At 33.8% G+C, this 12432-nt stretch overlaps 1 protein-coding gene across 4 annotated transcripts in view; it reads left to right on the top strand.

The window, feature by feature from the left end:
* Positions 1 to 12432, top strand: part of FCHO2 (FCH and mu domain containing endocytic adaptor 2) — a 92029-nt gene that overhangs the window by 41797 nt on the left and 37800 nt on the right. For all 4 annotated transcript variants that reach the window (XM_085212616.1, XM_085212615.1, XM_085212618.1 and 1 more), the window contains exons 9-11: positions 3186 to 3230; positions 5436 to 5508; positions 9177 to 9201. In XM_085212616.1, coding sequence (XP_085068742.1) covers positions 3186 to 3230; positions 5436 to 5508; positions 9177 to 9201 — 143 coding nt within the window. The remainder of the gene's footprint in view (positions 1 to 3185; positions 3231 to 5435; positions 5509 to 9176; positions 9202 to 12432) is intronic.

The raw sequence follows: 12432 nt of genomic DNA, 5'->3' as shown, positions 1-12432 counted from the left end.
CAGAATCACAGAGTTGTAGGGGTTGGAAGGGACGTCCAGAGATCATCAAGTCCAAACCCCTGCCAAAGCAGGTTCCTACACCACGTCACACAAGTAGGTGTCCAGGCAGGTCTTGAATATCTCCAGAGAAGGAGACTCCACAACATCCCTGAGCAGCCTGTTCCAGTGCTCCGTCACCCTCACCGTAAAGAAGTTCTTATGCACATTTGTGCGGAACTTCCTATGCTCCAGAATGTATTTTCATCATTTATGTATTTTAATCATTAGTGTGGAAGTCTTAGCAGTCTGAAGATCAGTGGTAGTAACTGGGATAGGTAAAGAGAAAAGATGGTATTCTGAAAAGGCTTTAGTATTGTTTTCCTCTCAAAATATGTTTAAGACTCTATTGTTTACAGTTTTTCCTTGTGTTTCTATTTTGGGAAAGAGTATTTGGTTGGCTTGGCTTATGTATTTTTCCTGGCCAAATGGAGTACCTGTAGAAGAAACAGTTGAATCTCTAGCAAACTGATGGAAAATGTACCGTCTGTAGTACTGAAGAAGTAATGGATTTGTTCTTCAGCTTCTATGTTTTTTGCTGTTTTTCTGCATTTCTTTCTCAATATGTTTAGAACAATATAGCTAAAGTAAAATGCTGGTGAAATCATTATAGGTATGTAGATGTCTGCAGTTCCCTGAATCCGTGTTTCTTCCTTTTTTGTTGTTTTGCTTTGTGAGGTATGCAGATTTGCTGACTTGTGGAGCACGCTGACTTTGTGTTACTATGAATTTAAGAACAACAAAGGATGAGTGTCTGAAAGAAGAGCAGCTTAAAATGTCCATGTGCTTACAGTATATAGTAGAATGAGAGATCTGTTTGGAATTTGCATTTTGTCTGTCATACTGAATAATTAGACTTGCATTTGAAGTTTTTCACTAATTTAAATGTAAAGAGCAGTTAGAGCAATTAAAGATTGATATTTGAAATTGGCCTTCTGGTATTCTGCTTTCAGAAGCTTCATTTGGAGGCTCAGTAACTACACTATGATAAATCGGGTATGAATGATACTAGATTCTTGTGCTAATGGTGGTTCTACACCTATTTTTTTAACTGTCAAGGAAAAAAGATGTAGACTTATTATTACAATAAGTACAGATACCTGTGAGATTTCAAGTAAAGTACCTGGCAGATTTAAGCTAATAACTCAATTGTTTATCATTGCTGAGCGTGGATTTACATCAATTTCTCAATTGTCTATTTTTGCTTGACATAAGCATAATTCTTTTTTCGTTTGAGAAATGTTGTCAAAATGTGCTATTTATACTGATTTGAATGCAGTTTTACTCTTCGAGAGTTAAATATACGTTTTACTGGTTACATTACAAATATAACCAGTTGAGGTAATTAACCACACAAATCAAGTGCAAATAAATTCCAGTTGTGCAATTCACAATTCTAATTCATAGCTGAATTATTTTTTTATTTTTATTGTGGCATTTTTCATTGCAGTACAGTGATTTGCTATCTTGTACTATTTAAATAAATCTTCTTCATCTTTCTTCTAAGATCTGTTTATATCAACTACTTGTTTTGAGACTCAGAATTACCAATTCGTTTTGAAAAGTGTACCAGGGAGAACACTGGAAAGTGCTTGCAAGCACACCTTTTATTTGATATGAACATCTGAAAATTGCATAGCCTTTGGCTTTTTAGCAGTTGTTCTGGAATAGCTAATTTCACTAAAAAGATAAATTGGAGCGTTTACTGTCACATTTGTTTAGGGGTAGGAGTGAAAGCAGTTTCTATAGATAAAGTTTTCACAATTACTTTATTTCCAGTTCTTTTAATCAAAATTTTCAACATTTCAGCCTCCCTTGCAGTACTGAAATATGTAAATTGCTCCAAAAGTAGTGCCTTATATTTGTTTCCATGAAAAACTGCAACAGATACAAAGAGCATAATAACACTATGTGATATAGCAAATTCTCAGCCACAAAACACCGTTTTTCAGGAGTCACACCTATTAGCTATGCATTTTCACCGCTGATGAACAAAAGCCTGCATGCTGCATTTGTAAACATCTGCACCAGTGTGGGTGACCTGCTGTTGCCACTGCCAAAATGCACCATGCACTGCCTCATTGTCCTCACATTCACCATTTGATCTCCACAAACATTCAGCAAGTGTCAGTGAATGTCAGTGGGTGCCATTTTTTCCACATGGAGGAATTCATTGACGCGCTTTTCCTTCCTGTGGATTTCCATGTCAGACACCATTTAGTCAGTGTCCCTCTGCTGCCATCTGTCTCATGGTAACAACATGTAATGGAATATTGGTGGGAAAGTTCAGCCTCTACTGACAAACCACCAACATCTGCCTCTTGAGGTAATTGTGCAGCATCATAAAATAGGAGGTGTTACTTTCAAAGCAGCGCTGGTAAATACAATTAGAGAAGAGGTTGAAAAGGAAAGATTGGCTGCCTTACAGAATTGGAAGCACATTGTTCCATGATGCATGTACCTATGCATGTTAAAATTGCCCTTTGCAGTGACACCTGTCTTTCACCTTGTGTCAAATATAACAGGAAATTATAATAGCGAACTTACTTACATACTGCACTTAAACAGTACTGATTTTATTTTGTTTTGTCTTGCTCAGTCTTTGTGATTTCTTTGAAGTCTTTATTGCTCTGTTTAAGATTCTCTACATCGCTTCTAATTGTCCAGGTAATTGGCTACGAAGAAGAAGCAGAGGAAATAAGTTAGGAAGAATGTGAATCTCAAGATTAGGGCTATAGCTATCCTTTTTTCTCTTTTTACTTTTCTTTGCATAGCTCTTCTTCTATTAGAAGAAGATAAATCTAACGCTTTATATTGGTACTATGTTACAGAAACAATTCAGACTTAGAGAAGGAAACTTGGTTGTAATAACGTAGGATATTAAATTATATTTGGACAGTGTGCATTAGAATTATAATTTTTCATTCTGAAGGGAGCAAAAATATTTAATGATATGCCTTATGTGTAAGATTTTATCAACTGTTTGACCGTTAGCTGTGCCATTGAGGTTTTCCTTTACCATTTAAAATCCTAAATAGATTATCTAATGTTTTCAGGAAATATTAGCAGTGGATAAAATATTTTAGTGTTTGACTTCCACTTGAAATTGAATTTAATCTAATGTTTATTTTCATTCTAATTTATTTAAGGTCCTATTGAATTTGAGGAATGTAATACGTCCAGTGCAGTTGAAGGTGAGTTATTCTAGCAGTTATTTGTAGTACATAGTATCTGAAACTGAGGAGCAAACGGTAAATGACTTGTGAATGTATTTAACTTGAAAATATTTTAGCAGGCTAAAAAGCAGTTGTTATTTTGAGAAACAAATTTAAAAGAAAATAAGACCTATAGTAATTTTTTATAAGCCTAATGCATCATTGCCAGAGAATGTTAATGTTTATTATAAATGTACTTTTGCTAAGACCTTATGTTTTGAGAGGTTTGGATTTGGTTCAGTTATGTCTGTGTAACTTAATTTACAAGAGTCAAAATATGGCTCTGGCTCTTTCCATTGTTGTCATGTTAGTTGTACCAATTTTAATGCAGTGTTATGGTCACAGATCCTTCCTTTGTTGGTGTAACTTATTTTACTTAGGGAATTGTTTAAAGTGGTTAAGAACTGTTTTATTTGCATACACTATGTATTTAGTTTTGGAGCAGAGGAGCTGGCAGAATAGCTGTATTGGCCGAGAGTTCTGAAGTTGCCAAGGTTGCAGCTGAGACTTAAAGCTTTTTTTTTTTTTGACTGAAATAATGGGAATCCCTGTCAAGAAACAATTCCGATATTCTATTTGTTGTTGTCTGGGGCTGGATATGAATGTCAGACTAACATTTTAAAATAATTTTGGAGCTATTTGTGCCCCTGTGAAAGCAAGATACAGCTAAATTTACAGCTACCTGATTTTGGAAATTTTGAATTATTTCACCCACAAGTTTTCCAGGAGTGGAGAGATTCCTTATGTGCTGTGTACGTAAGTCACTCCAAAAGTAATGCCTCCTATTTATTTCCATGGAAACTACATCAGATACAAAGAGCACTGTAACACTATTTGATTTGGCAAATTCTCTGCTACAAAACACCGTTTTTCAGGAGTCACACCTATTAGCTATGCATTTTCACCACTGATGAACACGAGCCTGCATGCTACACTTGTAAGCATCTGCACCAATGTGTTAGGTTATCCATGATGTCAAGACTGTTGCCACTGCCAAAATGCACCATGCACTGTCTCACTGTCCTCACATTCACTGTTTAATCGCCATAAACGTTCAGCAAGTGTCAATGAATATCAGTGGGTTCAGCCTCTACTGACAAACCACCCAGCCTCTGATATCCTGGGACAACGTCATTAAATAGGGGGCCTTACTTTCAGAGCAGCATTTGTAGTGTATTTCTATGAAGGAAAATATAATGTTGTTTTAATGATACACTTGAATATCAGTTTTTAAACTTTTAGAAACCAAATTGTGTCCACCTTTCTGCTCATAAGTTTGGTGCAGACAGTATATTAAGTCAAAACAAAACTGTAGACTCACTGGATCTGATCTTTGCACTTAGCTGTACATTTTGTTTAAAGTGAGACAGAATACTTAGCTACAGCAAAGAAACGAGAGAAGCAGAAATGGCAGTGATGGAATATTTAAATGTGTTTTGATTTTAGCATGTTAAATGGTTATGAAGGAAAACTTTTTTTCTGTACTATAGTTAGGTATATGTAACCATGCTAAAAGTGAGGCAAAAAAAGACAGGAGAGTAGGCATGACCCCAGACTCTGTACTAGCAACAGCGCTGGAAAGACGAGAAGTCAGCATAAGCAGGAAAGACAAGTGATGTTCACTTTTTTATGGGACAAAGATCTACTTCTTAGGAGAATCAGTGGCTTGCAGCAACTAGGATCATTCAGGGAAGTAAGAACTGGGTGTTGAAGTGCACTTGCTGATAGGGGCAGATTTGACTTCTGATCCAAGTGCTATTCTGTCCATGATTCTGATCTATTACTGTTCAGCTGGAGAAATAGCTCTTGTTGAGTTTCTGTGAGCAGACTCCCTTTCTTCATAACTAGCAGTGCTTCAATCTAAAAGAGTTAACAGTCTAGTATACTAAACATTGAGAAATGTACATACACTGCAAATCAGTTTTATAATGACTCACAGTAGTAATGTGTTGTCTTAACTGTATTTTGATTTTTTTATTTATTTGTGTTTTATTAACAGCACATGGGAATAATATTACAGATATTTTGTGTTTCCTTTGTTTCGCTCGGTACAATTTCCATCGCTATCTGTTTGTATGAATCATTATATCACTGTTTAAAAGGTATTCATATTGAGGAGCATCAGTGTTTGGCGCTGCTAGACATCTACTCTTCTCTTTAAATGATAAATGTTTTGTTTTGCAGGGATAAAACCAAGGAAGAGGAAGCCTTTTGGTTTATCAGGAATAATGAAGAAAGAAAAAGATACTGAATCTGTGTAAGTGTGTTTCCAGCTTGAGGTTCTATCTTGTATGAAAACCTGTGCAAGTATGGATGTGAGCTGATGTTTAATGAATGTTGGTGTTACAACATGTTTAGAAGAGTGCTGATATGAATATGAAAATGTCATAGCTATTTACAATTTTTGTTGCTATTTAAACTTTTCAGGAAATAATTTTTTTTAAGATAGTGCTGAAAAAATTAATTACCTAAGATTTGATTTTTTTACCCATATGAAGTGTCTTACAGACACTTTTCTTATTTTTCTTTTTGTGTTTAACAGTTACATACTTCAAAACCGTGTTTTTTCTTCTTGTTGTGAAGATGTAGTTAAAGCTCCAGGCTGTCACATGTTTTAAGTCATTCCTCTATATATCCGTTCTGTGATTTAGTCCTTCTTCTGCACTCTCTTCGGTATTCTCTTATGCTGAAGTAAATGCTGAGATAAGTATATACAGTATGATTTTGGTCAGCAAAAATTTAAGAATACAATTACAAAGTATGAAGGGTTTTCTTAGAATACTTAAATTAGAGTGTTATAAATACTTGATTATATTAGTGTTTTTAATAGTTTTTGTACATGTTTTAGAAATTATAATCTCTGTAAAAAGTGATTTACTACACATTTTTGGGATGCTGGACTTGCAACTTTGAGCAACAGTATGCTCATTCATTTGCCTTTTGTTCTTTGCATTTACTTAATTACAAAGTTGTGATTCTGCATATTGAGTTTTGAATACTATTATATGATTGAGTTTTGTACTTTTCCAATAACAAAAAAATTGCCACTAAATGAGTTATTACACAAGCTGATCTCTTGTCATGTATGTCATTAACTTGCTAGCAAACCAAGCATCTCCTTCCATTCATTCTTTATCAGATAATGAGATACGTTTAACCTGCCTCCAGGAAAATATAAGACTCGGTGTTATTTTTCTGGAGTCAGTAAAGACCAGGAAGCTCCAGATTCATTTGCCTCAGATGTATCCTTGATCTATAACAGAAGAAAATTTTCTTGGTTCAGATTGCTTTTATAAAAGCTATCTTTTCCCAAATACATTATATTTAACATAGAAAAATAGTATGTCTGTCTCCTTCTGGGAGAACTTTTCTTTTTCATTACATAGTGATGTCATCAGACAACTAAAATCGGTGCAAGCACTCTGAAATGGGAAAATAACTTTCCTTTCTTGCAACAATTTGAAGTTGAACTTGATTTGTATTACACTTTTTGTTTCTGTTTTTACTCACAATGCAAAAATGAACAGATGCTGAGGTTAGTAAGAAAGAAGTATAACTGCATGATACTGACAGACTGTATAACACATGCTGTAGATTTTTACAAAGTTAAATCCCTAATTTATCACATTACATATTTAGAACATCATGTATTTTAATATTTGGTTTCTAAGTTAAAGAGGATCCATTAAGTTCTTACATAAAATATTCTACTGTTCATTTATCATCTCCTTATTGCTTGTCTAAATTTTGCTTGATTTCATCTTCAGTTGATGTTCTGCTTACAGACTCTGCATGATAGAACTCTATAAGAAAATTTTCTGCTCAGAGAGGTCAACTCCTTTCCTAATCTATTAAGTTGGACTGGCAGCTTATTTTGCTTGTGTAGAGCTCACTGTCCAAACCTAGAATAAGTAACTCGAGGTTTCTAGGCTTCTCAATTTATCAGTAAAGTGAGAAATTTATCAGTCTCTGAAGTGCTGACACATAAGCTGGGCATTGTACCTAGCAGTATTTTTGCACAGGTAAATGTCATACACATTATAATGATGTATTACATTTTGCTGTACAGGTTCAATCAAGTATTTCACAGCTATTCATTATCTGCTTGAATTAGTTATCAGCTAGAATCCTTAGATTCCCTCACACAGTTCTAATTTTCTAAAATATATTACCTCGTAGTAAAGGCATGACCTGGTCCTTTAATCTTAAAAGGTGATGCGTCTAGCAACATAGAAGTACATCCATCTAAAACCTGTTGTCTTTGTTTTCCACCTCACCAGCACTTTGAATCTTGTGGGTACTTTGTCTCTTGAGGCTGCGAAATAGCTTTTAAAATAGCGTTTTCTGTTGCTCTGAATTCAGTTTAACCAGTAGGGGGAGATAAGACGTAGGACGATTAGACTCACATGTGTTTTCTTTTGTGCGCAGCCTTTCAGAAAAGACAGAACGCTTCATCTCACTGTCAGTACCATAACAGGCTGGACTGAACTCTATATTCTTCCTTCCGTATTAGCAAATTGTCACACCTGTTTTGAAAGATGCTGTAGCTTTTACATTTAACCCATTTAACCTTTCAGGGAATCACAGAATCATAGAATCACCGAGATTGAAGCAAACCTCCAACATCATATAGCCCAGTTACCACTAATATTGAAATAATGAAGGATAAGCTTTTTCTTCAGTAGTAATTAATCAGCTAATACAAAAATAAGATAAGCTACATTAACCGGTTGTACAACATTTAAAATTTCAACCTTAGTTATCCACCTTGAATCTTATGAGCTAAATCTTACTCTAAAACTTAAGATGCTTAGTTAAGTAAAGCTTGTGGTGTAGTATACATACAATAACTATAATGTAAGATACATCATTTCCAAATCTGGAATTTATTTGCCTGATTCTGTCAATGGCATTGATTCTTGGCATTTATGTGGCATGATTTTGGCTAAGCTTTATGTGCATGTTTCTTGCTGGAGAATATCTAAAGCAATAACAACAAAAATAAGCTGTGTTTTTGCATCTTTGTTCTCCTCTTTATGCTCTGTGGCATGTCTGGTTGTTTTCCTTAAGTTGTTTTTGTTTTTGTTTTTAATTTGACTGCATCAAAATGCTGTTTTTCAATTGCACTTGCACTTACAGTGTTACTTGTCAAGGTGCTGATTAGAGAGGGCCTGTACGCTCCTGAAGTGTTTCCACATTCTTTAAATGTAATTCCTTCTCTTTCTGTGTACTCTCTCTTACTGCTTTAAGTTAATGTTAAGTTTAATGTTATGTTTAAGTTAAGTCCAAATTAATGTGGAGGAATATAACATATATAAATGTTTTTGTAATCACTGCCTTCCTGTCAAACACTTTTTCAAAGTGTTTTTAAGATACTTTTTGTTTTTTCCAGCATTTTCTGGTGCTTGACTCTAACTGTACTTAACAAACATGAACTAGGAATGAAATTCCCAAGGAGGAAAGATCTGAATTCCTTCAGGAATAGTGTTAGTTGCTTTAAGAGCTGGTTATCGTACAAAATGTTTCATTAGGATTGGTGACTTTTACTTACTGTGCACATAATCTGCAGAGACTTGACTCCTTAAGTGTATTCATCCAAAATAGAATGTGGAACTCCTGCCTTCCATTGATTCTTTTTGTCTTCACTATGATGTGAGTTTGGTTTTTCATCATTTATTGTGAATTTTTCTTCTGTAGAGTTTCCAGCATAAATTTTTAGAGTTTTTTGGGTTTTTTTTTCTTTTAAGTCTTGTCCAGTCGTGTGTAGATAATATAGTGAAAATTTTAACAGACTTTGTGAGGCAAAGGAGTCAAACTCAATATTCCAAATTAATTGAAATTATTAAAGGAAGGAAGTCCTGGGACTATATGAATAAACCCATTTATGTGTTTTGTAATTGTACCTTCTCTTTATTTTTTTAATAGGGAGTGTCCAGATGCAGACTCAGTTGTAAGTAGACTTATTTCTTATTTCTATTTCTATGTGTATGCTAACATTATCAGGCACTGCAATGTAAATGGAACATGATTTACATACAGGCCCTGCTAGGTGTTATTTATGTGATAGAGGATTTAGTATTTCACTAACATAATTGAAGTGTTACTTTCACTCAGAACATAATCTTTCACAGTACATAAAGACATTCAATTTTAATATGTTTGTATTTCCATCCATTTCAGGTTTTAAACAGAATGTTTTTACAACAATGATTTGCTACTTTATTTTGTGAGTTAGTAGTTTGAACTGCTTGACTAATACATTCTAAGTGAGTTAGAGGTTCAATATGTTTTCATGAGGATCCAGTTTTGCATCATCACATTCCTCTGCATTATTATTATCTCCCTGAACAACCCTTCTGAAATTAATGGAGTTCTGCTTGACTGCTTGCAATAGAGTATAGCTGTATACTTTTAAAAATATTGCTTTAAGCGTAGTATTTCTAGCTGCGTTTTTTTCATGGTCTGTTCTTCATTGCTCTCAGCACCATGACTTACTTTTTTCTTTTTTCTTTTTTAATAAAAATAAGTGGTAATTGTAAATGTTAACACTTTTTATGTACTTAATTAAGCCTTTTGTTTTTATTGAAACATGTCAGTTGTCTTGAATTATATGTAATGGAGATCGGAGCTTCCTGTAGCTATGGTTGGTAGTAATTTACAGAATGGTTTAAGTGACTTTCTAGAGACTTATGTTTTTTGGTTCATTTTCATGCCAACTATATTAGGCAATTTAACTCTCCAAATTCACCTGTTGTAGAAATTTTTTCTTTGCATATAGTGTCTGTAGGTTTTAGTACATAGTAAAAAGCTTTTTTTTTTTTTGAGTAATTTGGTTTTTAAAAGAAATCTACTATGACCTTTTTTCTAAATAAGGAAAGGTTAATTTTGCTACGTAATATAACTGTCTGTCTATGAAGAGCCTTGTAAGCGTCATATGAGACAGTTGTTTCACCCTATACAAAGTCATCCTGGTTTAAAGCATTTTTTTTTTCTTGGGTACATTTAAAGCTATGTAAATTTAGAATTATCCCTATAATTATCAGGCTTTTCAAGGAAATAATTTCTTTTGACAGTTCGGGTTGAGTCACTGGAGTGAAACGCAAGTGGGTTTGACTTGCAGTGTTTATTTCTTCCTTGCTTATTTTGGTCTCTACATTTTTAGAAAGTAATTAATTCAACTGTAAATGAATCTGATGTTCTTTCTGGCTGCATGAGGAAGACCATTACAATCATTTAAGTTAATTGATCTGTCTAAATACAGTTATTTTGGAAAATTAGCTTTCGTATCATCTAACGGCAAGACTAACAGTTTCTCATCCTTCTCTTCTTTTTAATGCAAAATCTTTTTTTCATGCATTTAGAGTTTAAAATTTGGTCTGTCGTTTCTTCTTGCTTTTTACAAGCAACATTGTTATTTGAAGTGGTAGAATGCAAAAATATAGAATAGCAAAAATGTAAAAAAAAAAAAAATGTAGAATAGCAAAAAAAAATAAAGTAAAAGAAAATAGCATTATTGTTATGAAAAATTATGCAATGTACTATAGAAGAGATTCATCTCACCCCTTGCAATCAAGTTATCCCTAGAGTGGTTTAATGCTTAGGACTGGCATCCTCATTCAGAATGTCACATTTCACTCATTTTTCTCTTTTTCATGTCTTTTGCCTAGAGGTAAGGGTCTTTTCTGTTTCATTTTTCAAAATTAAAAACAGTTACTGCTATCCATATTGTTATCTCAGTGTGGATTTTTTTGTGTACAAATTTGCGATAGATTATGAATTTCAATAAATTGAACTTGGAATAGTTTTATTAAAAAAAGAAAAAAAGCAGTTGTTATTTTTTATTTGATTGCTAGAAAATGCTGAAGATGAGTTCTCAGAAAATTCAACTTACTTAAGGTGCCCCTTAATTATAATTAAGATTGTGAATTTCATCTTTGGTCGCTCAATCAAATCTCATTGTCTGGATTTTATATTAATGTTATCTTTTCTAAAAGGTGGCATTTATTAATTTGTCAAGGATTTTAATTGTTTTTCTCTTTACAGGAAGGGTTGTAGGAGGTAACCGTGCTGCAATTATGATTGTACACACTGTACTACATACATTGTATTTTTAGAAATTAAAGATCAAGTAAGAATTGACCTAAACACTTGATCTACCAGTCCTATGTGATACTGTGGATCTTTGGACATATATTAAGTGACAAGTTTCATCTGGCTTTTCTCACTAGTGCAAAATGAATAATGCAGATTAAAAATTCCTGCATTGTTACATGTCAGTCTTAACATGTAACTTCCGTTAAGTTTAGCCTTGATAATTAAGAAACTAGCACAGCTAACAGTGTGTATACAAGAAAGAGATAACAGCTGAAGTTTGGCTGTGTATACGTGTTCATTACCTAGCAAGTTGCTACATGGGCAAAACTAATTGTCTTGTTTCCCATTGGTTTGGCATGTTCCTAGGTCTACAGGAAGTTAAAAGCTCTAGCAGAATCTTTTCTTTTGGTAAAGTGTTTTCAGGATTTCAGTTGTGTCCAGTAAGGTCTGAGTTTTGATTGCAGACCTTCCCGTCTGGAATACTAGCAGATCTCTCTCTCTACTACTTCTATCTCTCTTCTACTTCACTGCCTTTTTTCATGAAAACTGTAGTAATGCAATTATCTTTGAGTCATCTGTTCTGTCAAATCCATTTGAAAATGTCCTGTAAGTTCAAAAGTAATTAAGAAGAGAGTCACAAATGCACAGAGTGCGATGCTGGACCTTTTTATTATATAGGAAACTATAATGAAAACAAATACACTAAGGCATCCAAAAGTTTCCATTAAGCTCGTATGTATAATAAAATTCAGATTATCTAGATTTATAGACTTTTTATTGATAAGAAGTTGCTCAATTTGGAAGTATTGTACTCTTAATTTATGGAGAATAAGTGCAACCTTAATTATATTTAAATTTTTATATTCAATCTTTTTTTTTTTCTTACAGTTTGTAATGTTTAGTTCCAACTAACATAGTTATTACATGCTATTACAGGATATGAGCCTTTCTAACCACAGTGCAGGTGAAACACTCCGAATATCTTGTTTTTCTTCTTGTGTCTCTGTCAGTGGGACAAAATGACTGGCTACTCTTTTCTTCCATGTTGCTGTGGGGTTTTGTGTGTGTATGTGTTATTAGGTATTCT

The sequence above is a fragment of the Meleagris gallopavo genome, chromosome Z, assembly GCF_905368555.1.
Source record: "Meleagris gallopavo chromosome Z, MGAL_WU_HG_1.1, whole genome shotgun sequence".
Classification (NCBI taxonomy): domain Eukaryota; kingdom Metazoa; phylum Chordata; class Aves; order Galliformes; family Phasianidae; genus Meleagris; species Meleagris gallopavo.
This window is presented reverse-complemented; position numbering and strand designations above follow the sequence as displayed.